Below are 19,563 nucleotides of genomic sequence, written 5' to 3'. Positions count from 1 at the left end.
AATGAGAAACTTATTAAAAGTAGGCCAAAGGGAAGAAGTTTTCGGAACAAAAAGGGGAGAGGTAAAAGACCTCGTTAAGAGAAGGAAAGTTCATTGACAAAAGGGATCCGTTTTAATCGAATCCCGGGAGGAAAAGTCGCCGAATACCAATTTCGCCAAAAGAGAGACGAAGAGGACGAGAGAAATGAGAATGGGCGCAGAAAAGAGAGAAGGTTTAAAAAGTCGCGGCGGTTCTATCCGGTGAATTCTTTATTTCCTCTCCTCGAGAACTGTTTCCGGCAGCCGTTTCGAAAGCTCGTAAACAAGAATAAAAATCTAGGGACAATTTACAATGGCGAGAGTCGCGTAAAAATTCGTGAAAACTCTCGTCTCGTAGAGCTGAATGGTATATAAGGGGTTCACTATTATTTCAAAGTATAAAAAAAAGCCAGAGAAGTTATCGTGCTTGTAACTTTAATGGCCATGAATTTGACCTTTGATGCCTGCGACTGTGACATCTGAATCGTTTTCGATGATCGAAAATTTTTTTACAGGAGGAAGGAAAATTTTCTCTTCAGAATTTGAATTGGAGATCGTTGAAGTGTGATATAAAAAGTGAAAATGTGATATTGATTCACTGTATATTTTGTTGTAAATTTATTTTTCTATTATTCGTTTAGAATTCACGATGATGATAAGGTTTGAATAAAAGTTTTTTACAATAATCAAATGGAAAGAAAATTTTCTAAGAATGAAGTGAACATGAAGTGTGATACAATAATAGAGAAAAAAATGAGGAAAAGATGTGAGATATATTTTTTAAATTTGTTTTTCTAGGATTGGCTCGTAGAATTTCCTTGAATCTAGAAAAATGAGATTTTACAAAGAAAGTTTATAAAGAAATTGTGAAAATTTCAAAGTTTTTCAAAGAGAAACTTGAGGAAATCTGGAGAAAGAAATTTCTTTGGAACTATAAACGATAAATTTAATATCTAAGAAAAATTATTTTTGATAAATTCAGAAAAATGGAAGAAAATAAGATTCTTTGTTATCGCAAACTTTGAAACGTAAAAGAATATCATAAATATAAATAAATGATATAGAAACAAAGTTTCTACGACAAAAAAATATAAAATATACGTATATATATTCACTTTTGCAAGATTATCTTTCCAAATTACTTACCATTCACAAAAGATGTCCCTTAAAAAAAATCAGAGCACAAGAAAATGTGCCACGTTTAGAAAATTTATCTTCCTCCAAAAATCTTATCTTCTTCCACAACCCCTTCCAAACAACTTGCCATTCGTCCAAGCGATTTTTCTATCCGAGAGGGGACGAGACATCGATGGCGCAATAATCGTCTCGTCGAAGGATCGATCCTCGGCTGGTTGAGGGTGAAAAATCCAGCCTCGTTTATACACCGTCGAAACGAGTGGAAATTCGATGCAAGGGGTGGAAATAACAGGCTTAAGAAACGTGGAAAACGAGCCCGCTACGAATAAACTATTTTATTTTCTTAGAAAAAATTCTCTTCTTTGGTTGTCAGACAACCAAAGAATGGACACAAACCAAATTCTACGTGATTCAATTTAATTCCATTCTTTTAACGATTGAAATTATAAACGATAATCGATAATCGATCCTAATTTATGATACTAAATAAATAGATAATGTTATTTGAATATCATTAACGATCTTGGAAGATAAATATTTTCCAACGTTAAAAATAAGCATTTAAGGGGGTTTATTTGGATACAAAGGGAGGTATAAAAATATTGGTATAAAAAAAAAACAAAGTTATAAAAATATATCACGAAGAGGGGCGTGAATAAAGCAGATCTAAGCAGAGAAGAAAATTTCCACGGGGAGGTGATTGGTCGCAAGATTCGGTGGAAACAGGATTTCCGGTAGGGTTGAACGATACGTACGCTCTATTACCTGTCGAGGGGATCACAAAAGTTTCGAATTGGATTTTCACTTCGAAAGCGTCTCGTCTATCCCTAATCGCGTTACGCGCGTCTGACACGTTATTTCTTTTCCTTCTCCCACCACCACTTTTTTCTTTCTTTTCTGATCCTCCGTTCGTTCGAGATCTCTTTAACTTCTTTCTTTCCGGCGAAGTTTGCTCGACACCTGATTTAATTAGGAAATTCAGAAGCGGAGGACACTTGTCGTCGATAATCGATTCGACTTTTTCCTTTTTTTTTTTAATCCAACAGCGAAGTTTGTTTCGCAAATTTTCTTTCTTCCTTTATTTTTTTCTTTTTTAACGAGTCAGTAATTGATCGAAAAAGTAGTACGAGTCAATATTTATAGAAATCAGCTAATAATACCAGTCAAATAATACAAAAGTAATCATAATCAGAAATTAATATAATGATATTAATGAATAGTATAGTCTGATAATAAAGTCAGAAAATAAAAGATGAGATAAGATGGTACAATTCCACGATAATCACAAGTGAGGATAAATAAGTGGAATAAACCAATAAAAATATATCTTTATTATAAGTAATGATGAGATCAAGTAGAATAAGTCAACGATAACAAGTACATTCTTTCATCATCGCCTCAAAAACTCGTCTCGTTATTATTTCAAGAAGATGAATAAACGCGAGAATGGAACAATGGACAGTAGAACGGACCAATCATTTCCTCGTCTCTGTCGAGCGGAAAAAAATTTCGAATTAAATAAATAAAAAGGCGAAACGAAAATTGTTATTTTATTCTTTATTCCGCCGATCTTCCAGCTTAGTTACCGTTTAATTTCCTCTTCCGATCCACCACCCCCAATATCCCTCGACGCAACCACCCACAGTCGGGAAATTATTGGGGCGTAAAGCTCGGGAATTACGAAAACAGCTGTATCGCGTTATCAAACGGGGAGGGAGGGAGGGAGGGAGAGCACGCCCGACGCGATCGTGAAATAACAATAACAATAATAGAGAATGAAATTGTTCTGACACCACCCTCGAGGGAATAATTTTCATTGGCGTTTCGAGGAATAATATTTATAATACGGGTAGATTAATTGCTTTAGTTACGTCGAGGATTACCACAATCCTCGATCGTACCTTGCATTTTGCATTTCTTTTTATTTGTTTGTTAAATCCTTCAAACGTTCGTATTCGTGACGTGAGCAAAAATATAAAAAAAGTATATCTATATAATACGTTTAAGTAATTATTTATTTTGTTTATCGATCCATTTTATTTTAATATTAGCATCTTGTTCAAGATGTACATTATATTTTTTATCGTGGATATAGTTGGGGTTTGTCACGAGCAAAATTTTAAAAAAATAAAAAAAAAAGTTGTGGAGAAGAAACGTGTCATTTCGATACAGTTTTAACAGTTTTAGAGACGGTTGGATAAAACTTTCAAATTTATTATTTAAATACGCGCTAATACGTGCATCTCTGATAATTTGACGCAGTGCAGAATTTTTCGCGGGAATAATTTTAAAATTGACAATTCGCGAAAGACACAAGAGAGGACGTATTTCAAATTGTTCGTTCGATTGAAATTCATTTTGCGGATGTTTTGTAACATGTTTTCTGCATTTCCAGTGATGGATGAAATATTTTTAGAGGAACAGAAGGATAGGAGCGAAAAAGGTGAAATATGACACAAATTTTTTTTTCTTTTTTTTTTTTTTGTTTGTAAATTTGTAAGTGAGGATAGCAGATGGATTTTGGAATATAGGTGAAAATGGAAAATTCAAGGTACTCACCCTTTTCCACACACGTTGGCACGCAGTCTCGAACTATCGACCCTTCGCTGACATATTTCTGAAAAAAGAATAAAAGGGAAATTGTCTTTTTAAAAGTCATCTTTTAAAAGTTTCTTACAAATTAATTTATAACAAGCATTGACACACGATAATATTTTATTTGAAATAATTGGATAATCCTAACAATAATTTTGACAAGATTAATATCTATGATGTTTTTCAAAAAACAAATTTGAGAAAATGAAAATAATTTTTCGAATTGCTTTCCTGATGATAATTAATGATAATTATAAACAAAAAATACACAATTTACAATAGTAAAATGTATATAAATAATAAAATAATTACGAATGTTTAATTAAAATTAATATTTTTATGAACACGATTAAAGAATTTGATTATTTATTCCATCCATTAGCAATACATTTTAAATGAAATATATTTTGCATATTTAAATTTTCCATAAATGTACAAATATCCACAGTAATGAGTAATAAATATCATTCTTTAATTCACTCTTAATAAAATATCAATTAATGACTGCAATTCTTTTTTATTACATCAAAAGTAAAAAAAGGAAATGAACGTTAAAAGATTTTTATGTGCAAATAATGTGTAAAAAAAATTTTTAAAATTCGACATAGAATTACATAGCTTGAAACATTGGATTAATTCTCTGCAACCTGTCTTGTTAAATAAATCCGCAAAATTGAAATGGATTCAAATTGATAATATTACAAATTTAAATTACAATCAGTAATTAATTTTTCGTTGTCAAAGATTTCGTTGTGAATTCTGCTCAGAGAAAATATCCAATTAAATATGTAAATTATTAAAGGAAAATGATTCTTATTATTACTTTCATGTTTCAACGATATTATATTCATCGATATTATATATAATTCTTCAAAATAGGGATTAAATATTTAAGAGATATAAGATGGATCTATTATTAAATTTGGTTTTTTACAAGGAAATTTATCCAAATTTAAATTTTTCAGGATAAAATTATTAAAAAAATATTTAATATTTGTATCCTCCTTCTTTTTCTAAATGGAATATAAGAGAAAAAGAGAAAAGTAGAACATTATCAAGATTGAAAGCTAATAATAGCATGTCTGGATCGCATCCAACAGTAAATCACAATCAAAAGAAAATGAAAATTTTATGTTGAAAGATTAGATATTTAATGGTATTTCAATCCTATTATTTATTTTTTCTTTTTCTATGCAATACTGCTGTAATAATAAATAATTACATTAACTCTATAATTTCATCATGGAATTTCGTTCCTTCAAGATATGCCATTATAAGATCAATAAATGCAAATGAAATGAGACTCTTGCACAGTATTGTGCATATTATTGGAAAAATATGGATACATCTAAATGATTAATCAACACGTGAGATGCACGTTAGAGTGATCAAAAAGTCGAGATATGAAAGTTTGTATGCGAAACAGTAATTTGATTTTCGTGTAGAAAGTGCTGATAAACAATAACCTTTTTTTACAGTCAAATTCTTTAACGATTTGATTTCTTTAAAGGAATAAATTCAGATTTATCGTTAGAGATTTAGTTTGATGAAGTTTAAAAAAAATGTAAAATAATTAAATCTAATTGGAATATGATCTAATGACTTCTGATTCTTTATTGTGAAATATTTCACTGTCATTAAAAATATGATAGAAATTGTACAGACTTTCTTAGAATATTTCAGAATATCACAAAATATTATTTGAATTATTTTTCTAAAACGTAATAATTATTTAAAACTCATATTTTCCAAATACAATGTTTCAGAAATTCCAATAATTATTCCATAAAAAACAAATTCACTCACAATCAATTAAATTAATCCAATAATGATCAAAAAGAGTAAGCCAAACAGATTTAAATAGAAAAAAATAAACCATATATCTAGAATTAGATATATCCATGATCAAAATACAGAATACAAATGGAAAATATAGCTGTAATGAAACAAATAGCATGGATCAGATGTGCCGAACATATTTAACTAGAATAAACCATGATCTAGATATATTCTAAATATATTCATGATCAGAATACAGAGTACAAGTGGAAAATATATAGCTATAATGAAACGAATAGCATGGATCAGATGTGCCAAACATATTTAACTAGAATAAACCATGATCTAGATATATTGTAAATATATTCATGGTCAAAATACAGAGTACAAGTGGAAAATATGTAATGAAACGAATAGCATGGATCAGATGTGCCAAACATATTTAACTAGAATAAACCATGATCTAGATATATTCTAAATATATTCATGATCAGAATACAGAGTACAAGTGGAAAATATATAGCATGGATCAGATGTGCCAAACATATGTATCTAGAATTAGATATATTCATGATCAGAATACAAAGCTATAACGAAACAAGTAACATGGATCAGACAATAAACTACCAATGACAAGAAAAAGAGTCACAATAAGATAATACAATTCCAAAACATAATAGAATCACAAATGAACAAATGACTCAAACCCATCACTAACGATCAAACAAGTAGAACAAGTAAATAAATAGTGACGCAAAATATAATCATACTGAGATAAGTAATGAAATCGATTGTATACTCTGTATCATATCCGAAAATTCATTTTCCCATTGTTGGACTTGGAAATTGTTGTATTATTTCAAAGATTGTATGGCCAACGAGGCGCAATATTTATCGTCAAATATTGTTTAAACGTCGTGAGGAGGCGTGCCAGGGAGATCAATCGTGTTTATCGCAAACGCCGCGCGTTCATGCGATTCTGGGACGGTGGCCTACAATAACGCAAAACAAATACCTCGTTAAGTACTCGATCCTTCCGTTCGAGGAATCTCGAATCTCTGCTACTTCGCTCGATTACGTTATTACAACGAAGAATCCAAATTTTTAACTTAAACCTTTTCTCGAGTCGAAAGATCTGTTCTCTTCTGCTTTTCTCCATTTCTTCTCGTCAAGTTTCGACGTTTCTGTCGAGAATACTGTGAAATCAGCTCGCAAAAGGGTGATTAGAAAGGACGAGGTCATCACTCACAGGTCGTCCCCTCTGATTGGACGAATTCGAAGTTCCTCGAAGCAGACGCTGCGTCATAGGCGGCCAGTGATCGATACCCAATGATTATAACGCCCCAAGGACGTCTCTTCCAGTGTTAAATACTCTTTCCATGTATTCCATTTCACCCTCTTTGCGTCCATAAATTCACATTTTCTTCACTGGTATCTGTTTGGTAGATTTTTCAGGCTGACTAACGGTTGATTTATACTACTTGTCGATTGTGCATGATTCATTTCACTTATCTGGCGATGTTGCAACGAATTGCAGATTTTTATATTTTAAAAAATAAGTTTTTTTATAATATATCTTGTTATATGTATTTCAATTAAGATTTAGGGATCAAGTATGAATTCATTTGGAAAGTATTGTTAGCTTGAAATTAATCAAGTGAAGATGAAACAAACAAAAAAAATAATAAAAAAATTTAATTAGTAACGATATGATATTTATTATGATACTTAATTAATACCATTTAATTACCATTTTCTTCATTATTCATTCGCTCATTTCCAATGGATCAAACGATAATCCCTCGCCAATTCCAATTAGAGCGTGCCTACCTTTCTTTACCCTTGTCAAAAATCCCTATCGAGTTAATACCGGATATATTGGAAGCGAAACGAGAGGCGACACTTGTTTCCATCCATAAACTCGTAAACGTCGATACGTCAATCGTCTCGTTTCATCCAAAACGTATTGCTCGACAGAAAAAAAAGAACCTTTCACTTGATAAAACACGGGGTGATAAATAATTTTTTCGTCTAGAAATGATATACGAATATCGTCGTAGAAAGAAATTTTGTAAAACACGATAATTCACGATTTATGCCTCGATCAATCATTCTATACATTAATTACAATTGAAATCACGTATCGCAAATCGTACGAAGATAAAAAAAAAATGGCATTCCCTGTAAAACAGCTTTTTATACACCAAAAGCGTAAAAGGGTTTAATCCCTTTGATAAAGAGTCTCAAAGGGGAAAAGGCCGGTTCTTTGGCTGAAAGAATTTCTTGGCACAGGCTCGTCAAATAAACCAGGCTTCTCGCCAAATGCCACGATTCTACACTCTAATTCCCCGCATCTGATCTACCCGGATTAAGATTCTCCATTTTGACCGAAACCATTTTGAAACGGAGTCGTTGCATGCGTGAAAAGTGGCCTTAGCCACGTCATAATGAGAGGATAATGAAGACAAATGAACGTGGAGCTTCTCGAATACATCTCTCTCTCTCTCTTTCTCTTTCTCTTTCTCTTATTCTACTCCACTTGGAATTAAACTGCATGCCTCAGAAGTCGATTTCGATGCAAATTCGGCTTCATCCTATTGTTTCGTCGCTGGAAATTCGGCTTTTGGTTAAGAAATTCGCGAACGAATGAACAATTATCACAAATCTTTTGATTAAATAAATAGTTGAGGAAAATGAACAGCAAAGTGTATGGGTCGTGTAATGGAACAAATATAGGGAATAATATAGGGAAATAATGGTAAATAGAGCAATGAGTAGAATCAGCAATTCACTGTCAGACAAGTAGCACAAGACTTTCATATATACTTTTTGTACTTGTCTGACTATTAATTAATCTATATCACTTGTCCAATCTATGATAGCTCTACAATTCTGGCTAATAGTTGATCAATAGTTGTCAAGTAAGTCTTTATTATTATACGTGTTCTATTTAATTATTTCTAAAAAACGTCTAAGAAACGATTCTTTCCATTTGTTTCATTTTCTTTTCTGTTTAAAATTATTTCGACGAATATGACAAATTTAATATTCAATTTACCAAGCAAATAATAACTTTGAATTCAATCAATATTAATATTCCCAAAGTGGGAACAAGCTTAGGAACACTTTCCTAAAGTTTCTTACCTTATTCATAAATATTTCCATGAAATTTAAAATTGCTTCGTTACATTTTCGACCAATTTTTTTTTTGCCAATAAAATTTTCCATTAAAAAAAAAAAAAAAATAAATAAATTTTCTTAATCCAAACGAGAACAAATTTTCATCGACTCGATCTAATATACACCGCCTTGCAACTATCCCACTTTTCAACTTTTCATTTTCCATCTCCTTCTAAGGATTAATTCGCACGTACACTAACGAGATTCGCGAGGGACGCGAGAATTTCAACCTTAATATTTCAAGTCGTCACGAGATTTTTGTCAACGGATGTCGCCAACATGAATATGCATTCAATGTATACGTAAACAAAACGGAATTAAGTAGGAGAGATCACAGGACATTCTCACTTCAATATAAATTCAAATTTCCCTCCTTCCCGCGGAGACGGCCAATTATGGATTTGCTCCCGATCCAATCTCGAAAAACCGTTTCGAAAATATATAACGTCGATCGATCGAAAATAAAAGAGAGAAAAAAAAAAAAGGAAAGAAGGAAAATTTCGATACATTTTAAAATTCTTTTTAATTTTAATGCGAATCTTATATTAATAAATTTCTTATTTCACTTAGAAATTTAAATTTTAATAATAATTTAAATCTCTTGAGAAATTTAAATTTTAATAACAAAATGTTTTTTTCTTAATTAATTATTCTAATCCAATTTTTCGCAAAATTTTTTTAATTTACATTTTTCAGCGCATTAAAATTCTTACCCTCCGGGATAAAATTTTAATTATCCGAGGGAATAATTAAAATTATCCACATACTATCAAAATAATTGTACAGATTTCTTTTTTTTTTTTTTCAGTCCACAAATAAATTTCTTTCGCAAAACATTGTCTCGCGTATTTTCCTGTAATCTTTCCATTTCTATCTTCTTCCATTCCATTTTATTTTTTTATCCTTATTATTTTATCTTTTATCTTCATCCAGTGAAACTCGAGAGTTAAGCAGATTAAAACCTCGAGCAGCTGGCTAGAGAGAAAGATTGCCTCGGTGTTTGTTTCGAGGAACATAAATTCGCTCGTTTTCGCCAGTTAAGAAAATCCATCTGGATCCATTCGAGCCTCTAACTTATCAACGATTGATCAGGTAGGAAGCTTCATTTGATTCGTAAATTTCATCCGAAGATTTAAAATCGATGCAAATTGATCCATCCATTGGAAAGAGAGAAGAGAAGTACTATTTGAAAATTCGACGAGATTGAATATTCAGATTTGATGGGATAAAATCATAAATGAACGGAAATTCTGTTTCTTTTACGTTGCTTTACAAATTATTCGAAAATAATAATATTTGAATTCTCCAAATTTTTCTTTTATTTGATCGTCCAATTTGTCCTTATTTTTATTTAAAAGAAGTTTTTCTTTTAAATGATAGTATTCGAGATTTTTATCTAACAATTTTTTTTATCCCAATATAAATATTTTTTAAAGTTACATGATAAATATACAAAATTGCATAGAATATTCTTCTTAAAAAAAAATTATTCAAACGTTACAAATGTCTCATTCCACATGATGATGGAATTTAATAGAGAAATTTCCACAAATGTTTCCACGGATAATTTATCCTCCATCGATTATTCTTCGATCGATTATTTCCAATTCGAACGAGATTACTCCAATTTCCCGCAATAAAGCTGAGAAAATATAGCGTGAAGAGAAGGGGAAGGAGGATGGATTCGGATCCGGAATTCGAGATGCGAGGTATCGATAACTGACAGGGAGAATCTTCCTTATCGCCTTTCCTGTTAGCAGTGTCTTAAGTCCTTCCAGGATGCTTAAGGGGCGGACAGCTCGCCTTGGACCGGAAATTGGCCGCTGCCTATCGGTGAAACGCGATATCAAACGGCAAACCTCGAAACAAAGTCGGGTGGAAAGATCGCTGAGCCTTTCTTTTCGATATTGCCAGCAGAAAATAGGTCGATGAAGGATTTATGATTGAATGAGTTTAGATGTTTGGCTTAGTTCATAGAAGAATATATTATGAGGACGTGTCATAGTTTGTCGTTTTTTCTTTAAGAAAATTTCATTCTTTAAAATTTTATCTTTTACTGATCACTGCATTTATTAATAGTCATCGATTAAAAAAATATTGATAGTTAAGAAAAAATTGACAATAACTGAATCAGAGGGCATGAATGATGATGTTTAGATTAAATAAATATCAGGGAAAATAAATAATGAAAAGGGTATATATTTCATTTTAATAAACAAGTTAAACAAATAATATAGATAATTGATAAATTATCTGGGTCAAAATCAATATAGACATTTAATTTATAATATGCCTATGTTAACCATTGGCTTTTTCTTTCTGTCTGAGCATTAATTGATCTGTACTCGTTATATAAATCAATGATATCTTTATTTCATTTATTCAATCATATTTCTTTTTTTAATAAGTTCTTTTATTTAACAAAAATTTTTTCAACGATGTAATTCTTTTTCTTTTTCTTCTCAAATTTTTTCTACGAAAAAATCCACGTTTCTAGCAGATGTTTCAGCGATAGTTGAAATCAACGATACACGACAAATAAAGATAACCATTATTTGAAACAATGTAACGGAGTTGGTGATATTTTCCCTGACTGGGGTCTGGGCAAACGTTTTAACCGTATGACGCTCGGAAAATAGAGCTCGTAACTGAACAATTAGCGGAATGGCAACACCTGCCCCGAAGAATTTATTTTCCCAGTTACGAGACAATTACCGGTTCCTTGGCTCGTGTCGTCTTGAACTGTAGTCAGATAAATTCTCCCCCGAAGGGAGAGTCTTTCAACGAAAAACTCGCGTGTCATTCGTTTCTTCAAAATTACACGAAAATTTTATATAATAATGGCGAATTATAACGAAATTTTTACACGATAATAAAATTACGTTGACTCTTTTGCATCTTATGATTTATGTTTTACGAAGTTTAAAATTAACTTTTTTTATATTTTTATGGAAGTAGAAATATTTTAAAATGTCTAAATTATAAACATACTCGAATTCTAAACTGTCGAAACATTTATTTATTTTTTTCGTTTGATTGAAAATAAGCATAAGAATTAATAATCACCAAATCTTAATGATAAAAAAAGATAACCAAGCATGAAAATCTTCTTCAAAACTAACTTTCTCCGATCAGGGAAATAATCTCATTCTCTAAAATCTATAAAAAAAAATCTAACAAAAGCAACCCTTCAGCAACCAGGATATTGACATTCCATACACACGTCAGATGGTTGCTCGTAGGAGTATGTTTCCCTTTTGCCTCTCAGAGAGCACAAAGACGAGGAACAGTGGGCGTGAAGCGGAAACACGCTCGCAAAAGACGTCAATCACGAAGCGAACAAGCGGCCTGATCGAAGCGGGGTGAGTGTGGAAGGAGACACAATTTTATCTGGCACGCAAAGTAAACGTCAGGAGGGGGATTAGGCTTTTATCGATGGCCCTAGTCATCGGATTCGGATCGGACTTTGAGATTGAAATACCTACGACTCGAGTTCCTTGGCGAGAAAAAGAATACGCCGATCTTTAAACGATTTCAAGCAAATTCTCTTTAGGGGATTTGAGTTTTGCGAAATCGACCGATCGAGCGATAATATTCTCGTTGCTGTAAATTATTGAGAGAAAAAATTTTTTTAAGATTGGAAAATTAGAGGGGGATCGAATCATTGCCACTTAATCTTTACAAAAAAATGAAATTTTATCTCATTTTTAAGAATCGTTTATAGAAATTGTTTCGATAGAAATTTATCTCATTCGAGTTTTATTCGAAGAAAAAATTGAAAAATGAAAATAAAAAGGGTATTGTGAAAAGTCGAGAAAATGTGATATTTATCTTTACTTCGTTCTCGGATAAACATTATCCTCAACTTGTTTGAGAGTAATGAAAATTATTTTGATTATCCGCGAAATAAATCGCACGTTGATCTAAATTTTCTCCGTAAACTTTAATTCATAAAGGTTTATGTATATGTATGTAACATATCCTGGAAGTTAAACCTCTTTTCTCTCATATGTATATCTAACAAAGCCAGGCGAGGACAATTTAAATTCAGTACCACATCCCGCATGCTTGCACATGCACGCATGCATTTATCGGCCCCATTTAGGCGAACTACTCCAGAACTGTTTAACTTCCCGTGGATCGAGGCGTAATCCAGGGAGTAAAGCTCCGAACACGCACGAATATCTCGTTCCGTGGCTTGTATCGACTCTTGTTTGCAACGAGAGATAACGTTGGCAAATATTCCTGTTTAACGGAAATACGATTCATCATTCTGCCATTTTACACGTAGCATTCAAACACTATAAATACTGATTATTAGATCCTTTCTTGGCTTTACATAAACACGTATATTTTGATTTGTGTTATCATCTTGAATCAAACCACATATATACCATTCTTTTCTTTTTTATTTTCCTTTTTCTTTCTTTTCTCTTTTCGTTCAAGAATTTTCTTTGAAATTTTATAGGATTTTTATAGAATGGCATGCATACAACATACATACATTGCATCGTCGTATATTTATATAAATAAATCCTGACATGATACATCTTTCTTCCCTATCTTCAATCAAACAATATAAAGTTTTTTCTTTATACCTTTTTAAATTTTTTTCCATAACAGACTTTTTTACGAGACAGAATTCATTCCTTTAGAATCTCATTAAGAAACTTTCTTCTTCAGAATTGTATATAATACATGTATGAATTTTTTCTTTATTGAAAAATTCCCTCTAAGGAAATTTTACAAGATGAAACGAAGAATAAATATGATGGAAAAAACATCTGGAAAATTCTTTTATCAATGAAAATGAACGTTTTGGAGTGCAATGATGATTTAGAAAATGTGGAAAATGGAAGAAAATTGGATCGTGATAAAAGTGGGTTTCGAACTTGGATCGTTTGGGATGGTAAGCGAATACGTTGCGCTTAAAGCTAAGCTAGCTCGCACGTATTCGCGTTTATCTTTTAACTATATTAGACGCGTGCGTTCACCACTATAGAGGCTAATATAGCTTCAAATGTGGTAACTGCCTCGTTTACGTTGATGTAATGGAATTTAAAGTCAGGTTATTTAATTTGAGGTATACGCAAAGGGTTACAGAAATCATTGCGGGATTAATTAATTTTCAAATGGATAGATAGGTTAATGCAGATGTCGATAATTTCGCAAACATTGGTTTTAGTGGAAACCGTTTCAGCTAGTGAATATTACGTTTGATTAAAATTACAGAGGAAAAGATTGTAACCGTAATAATTGAATTCTCCGATTATTTTTCATCAAGTCTAACAGATAATTGTTATACAATAAAAAGAAAATAAATTCAGAAAATTTTCTATTCGTTATTTTGTCTTGATTTTTTGAAGTAGTAAAGCTTGGAAAAATTCTAAAGATTCTTTATACAATTTAAATCGTAAATTTACAATCTTATTATTATTATTATTTTCTTATTATCCTTGTTATAAAATTGATTTCTGATGGAACATCAATGCATTTCATTGGAACCCTTGATATTCGGAAGGAGCGATCGAGATATCGACGAGATCCATCAAACGTGTAACTAAACGTCACTGATTGACAGTAGTTAGTTAGTTCGATAGTTGTACGTGTCAGTAGTTAATAATTGACAGTAGCAGAACAGTAGCGGGAATAGGCTGTCAATAGTCTTAACACAGATACTTTTGATCTGATATCGTTTATAATTGAACATATTTGATCCTTTGACGGACGAATTTCATAAATCTATCGACCACGTCGTCCAATTGTTTAAAATTAACCAAAGTCGGAATAAAAGTTGATAAAAATTGATCAAAGATGGAAATGATTTTTAAAATTTTGAATTTTCAAAAAAAAAATAAAAAATAAATCTTCAGTCTCAAAATTGAAACAATATTTCCATTTGTCTATTAATAATTTGTAAAACTATCTTATCTCAAAATAATTCTCAAAAAAGATAATTTGAATTACTGAAATTAGAAAATGATTCAAAAAATTAATCGAATTTTAATCGATCCATATCTTAACAAATTTCTATTCAGATATCAAAAATTTAAAAAAAAATTCGTTCCATTAAAAGAATAATAAATTAAAAAAAATAACTTCAAAGACCAAAATTGAAAATTACACCTGATAATATATATATTCTTCAAATAAAAATTTTAAAAATAAAATTTTGAATGAAAATGAACGTACAAAATAAAACGAAATCCTTTGATCCTAAGTAAATAAAGAATCGCCCACAAGATAAACTTCTTCGATAAACTTTAATCGAATTTTCGCAGCGTCGTTCGTCAACAGGGATTGCTTCTCCAACCCTTAATCGTAGAAATGGCTCGACATGTATGCTCATACGATCGCGTTGTGGATGTTTGCTAGTTACAACGTGTGCTGCCTCGAGAGGAAATCCTGGCATCGGCACGAATCCGAACAACCGTCTATTGAAAACGCAATTGTGGGACCAGGGAAGCACAAATATCCTGGTTGAGAAATCTTTGTTTCTTATTTATTTCTCTGCGTTTGATCTATTGACAATTTTTGATTTATCTTTTTCTTAAATGCGAGAACGTTTAAATTTTACACTCAAATGATACTTTTGATTTATAATAATTATATTTTGAACATTAAGAATTTAATTTCTAATTATTTGAAAAATTTATTGCACTGAATTACGTATATGTATTTATATTCACTGTGTTTTAAATATTTTAAACATATATTGAATATTTTCTATAATTATTTGCAAACTTTGTTCGAACTGACAATAATAAGTTGAACCTGGCTGGTGGATAAACAAAGGGATGATTTTATAAAAATAGCTTGATTTATAAATTGTTTTTGTAATTTATTTTTTTTTTTATTATGCGGGGGAAAAATGAAAGTATTTAAAATTAAATATTTAAAACTGGCGTCCAAAGTTTGTCGTAAACTTTGTTGAAACTGATAATTGAGTTGAGGCTGATTGATAAACAAAGGAATAGTTTCGTGAAAAAAAAAATAAAATGTATATTTCAACGACTCTTAAAGAAAGGGGGGAAAAAAAAAATAGCACGAAATACCATTTTCATATTTCCCTTCTCTCCCTATATTTTTGTCAGTTTCTATTAATTTAGTAGGATCGTTTCACCATAAAACTTTTCCTCTTCGTAAATGAGCTCATTTCACTTTGAAGCGTCGCTCTTGTATCTCTCGAAGTCAAATTTTTACAATTTTTTCGTTCGCTTTAATTGATCCAGTAAGCGCAACAAAAAGTAGAGCAAAGAGTGAAATATTAGAGTTGGGGAAAAAAAATGTTATATTTTAAAATATATACAACGGAATGATAGAATACATGAAATAATATATGTAAATAATGTTAAATAAATTAAATGTGACAATGTGCAATGGATAAAATAATATTTCTCATTATCTACATTTCGATTCATATTGTAATTTTTAAAAATAATTTCTCTCCTCCCTTTTTTTATAATATATATTTTCATCTTTTTTAAAATTTATTTTTTTTTTTAAACTATTTAGCAATACGCTATCTTTAATTCTTTTCGAACGAGTTTCGATAGGAAATACCAAGGGAACATTCTCGAACAGTTTTCCAAGTTAAATAGTATTTTTCCACGGGAAAAGTGAAGGGGGTGAAGGATAGAGGGTGAGGCGGATTGAAATTTCTCGCGGTCGTAAAACAGATTTTTCGCGTGTAAAACGCGAAATTCCCCGAGGAAATCGACTGGCAGAGATTTCCTTTCTGCCTCAACCGGTGATTCGAGGCTTAGACGTGGACCAAACGAGGAGAAACATTAGCGACCGTGAAGTCGTCGTAAAAGTGATTGTTCGCGTTGTGCTTTTCGATTGGGGAACGCGGCCGGAAGTGGCCGGAATATCATGAATCGATAAGGATGGCTTCTTTTTCCCCCCATTTCTATTCTCGACGGTGAAGAAGAAAAAAAAAAACGTAACGCTTTACGATCGAATATTTTCTTATTATTTCGTTATAAAAAACTTTTATAACTCGATGAAGGAACATTTTCTCTCGAGATTCTTGTCACACGTAAATGAAATTCTACTCGCTACAAATTGGATTTTTTAAGCCATTTTTCGTTCAATATACACGCGTAATAAAAATATATCAATTCTTTCGGAATATTAATTAATTTTTATCGAGAAAGGATTGATACGATTATAAATTTTTTGAAAGCAAATATAAAATTTGATCATTCAAAATGAAAAAGAAATTTATTTAATAATTAAGATAGAATATTAATTTTAAATTTTTCTTTACCACGAAACCAGAAAAAGAATCTGTCTTTTCTTATTAAAAAAGTATTAGTATTTTTATAATTCAACAAATATTTTGTCAAAATCAATATCCCTTTAATACATGAGAAAGTTTCTGAAGAACTTTAAACTTTACTTTATTCCATTTTTTATTAATACATAAATTTAAAAATAATTTTAATAACAAGTGATAAATCTAATTTCTTTCAATCACTCTTCCTACTTCTAAGGATCTAAGGAAATTCTTCAATAAACATCCATTGTTACTTTCATACAGAAAGTAAAGCGTAAGGGTATAAACTAGAAGGAGAAGCCAAGTCGGATAAGTCGGATTATACGGAGGCCGATAAGAGGCAATTTTCGATGATCCGAAAGCTTTAAATGAAGCCGATCTCTGTATCCATCCGGTACAAGGATTCTCGCTTAGGTGTCCGGACAATCGATCATCATAGCTCGGTCAAACTTCGGATAATCGAGTTTCTCTATCGTGTAGAGCATCGAAAATAAGTAAGTGGAGTCCAAGTGTTTGAGGGAGGCTGATCGATCGATGCCTCGTTTTCGATGGCAAATGAGGAGCGCAAAATGAATTTGCCAAAGTTTTGAAAATTCGATTGCCTCGAATAATGACGGAATTTTGAATCATTAGCGTGTGGCAAAGGTGAGCGAAGTAATTTAATTTAAAATTAAATAAGTTATTTAACGATGAAATACAGTTTAGATAATATTAATTTTACCGACTGACTTCGTGCAACAATTAAAAATAATAAAAGGAAGGAAGAATTATTAAAAAGAAATATAAGAATTAAATAAATATCTTTTGACATTTTTGAAAATCGACTTGTAATTAAATAACATAGTTAGTTGTATAATTTTATGATTTTATATTTCAATAATCATTTGCAATTGTCTATATTTTTGAATCATTATTTTTTAAAAAAATTAACAATATTCAGAAATTGAAAAAAAATTCCATTTTATTGTTATGAATATTTTATTAAAATCCTAGAAGAATAATTGTAAATGCGTCAAAAACACAGAGAATAAAAAAGTAGTCGAATATCGGTTCAAAGAATCATCAACTCTTCTTCTTTCGTCGTGCTAATTCCCAAGAGTACAACTTAGAAGTAACGAAATATGATACTTAAGAGTTTTTTCGATACTAGTAAGGAAATTCGAGACGCAAAAAGGGATCTGGCATCTCGAATATCGTGTCCTTTCCAGGAGAAATATCAATTTGTTGAGGTCCAACGATGATATATTTCCAAGTAAACGTGTTATTTTGTAATATATCCCATGTCAAAAAAATTCTTCGTCGACAAATATCAATTTATTCCACGTCGCGTAAAAAATATTTTGTCAAAGATTATCAATTCTTCACTGTTGAAGGGTAATATATTTTTAAAATATTATTAAGATAGAATGATATTTATTCGATATAAAAAATAAAAAAAAAATTTGAATAGAGAAATTATCCTTGATACGAATATTATTAAGATTGGAGGCTAATATTTTTCTAGATAAGATAGATAAGATTTCATCGCTAAGAACTCATCACAAGATAAAAGAAGAAATTCGTAAAGTAAATTTTGTCAATTGAATTTGTAAAATTTTAGAGGAAAAGTCTTCAAAAAAATTCAATTCTAATATGAAAACAGAAAGAATCGTACTGATATAGGATTCTATTTCTATATTCTACTTTATTTCAAAAAAAATATTTTCTATCATAATAGAAATAGATACATCTCCTATAAAAAGTTAATATTTTTCATTGATTTCAAATTTAAATAATATTTATTCTAATTTGATAAATGAAAAAAATTTTCATTGATAAGTGAAAATGAATTATAAAAAGATTGTAAAATGAAAGGAACGAGGAAATATATGATTCTACTACTGAATCAAAATCATACAATGAAATTATTAATAATTGTTGGATTAAATAAATTGTAAAAAAAATTTCAAATCAGAAATCGAATAATCTATCAGACGAGAGAGATATCGATTGAAATATTATTATTGAGGACACGATGTTTGCAAATCAAAGAGTATCGACTGAAATTGGAGTAAGATTATCCTTATTTTCCAAAGATATTTCATTGAATCGGCTCTTTTTATTACATATAGAAAGAGCTCAAAAGAAGATCAAAAGAGATTGCAGGAGGTTATAAACTCACAATTTCTGCTTTATCGAGGATATTAACAGGAACGATATATTTCAAATTTTTATCATTTTCTGAATACAATTTTGTTCGGGAATATTTTTTATTAAGAGCAACAGAACTGAAAATTGAATATTTCAAATTTAAAAATTGATAAAATTGTTGAATACGTTATTCATTATACTATATGTACAGAAAATTCCATGAAACAGAATTATTGCTATTTTCAACGACATAATTTGTTAATTGTTATTAGTTGATTTGTGAAAGATGCATCACTATATTAATTTCGGTGTTAAATTATGCTAAATAAAATTTTATAAATCACGTAACAATATCATTTTTCGATATCCAATCTGAAAAATCAAAAACTCATAAAGTTAAGAATATAATAAAATATTTCTTCACTATCCAAACTTTGCGTTCT

The 19,563-nt window shown here is 30.7% G+C and overlaps 1 protein-coding gene across 1 annotated transcript in view; it reads right to left on the bottom strand.

Moving 5' to 3' along the window:
• LOC408547 (toxin 3FTx-Lei1) overlaps positions 1 to 19,563 on the bottom strand; it is a 101,389-nt gene that overhangs the window by 4,390 nt on the left and 77,436 nt on the right. Inside the window, exon 3 of the mRNA XM_006559974.3 lies at positions 3,715 to 3,772. Coding sequence (XP_006560037.1) covers positions 3,715 to 3,772 — 58 coding nt within the window. The remainder of the gene's footprint in view (positions 1 to 3,714; positions 3,773 to 19,563) is intronic.

This window comes from Apis mellifera, linkage group LG15 (assembly GCF_003254395.2).
Source record: "Apis mellifera strain DH4 linkage group LG15, Amel_HAv3.1, whole genome shotgun sequence".
NCBI lineage: Eukaryota > Metazoa > Arthropoda > Insecta > Hymenoptera > Apidae > Apis > Apis mellifera.
The sequence above is the reverse complement of the archived record's forward strand: the minus strand, read 5'-3'. Positions and strand labels throughout refer to the sequence as shown.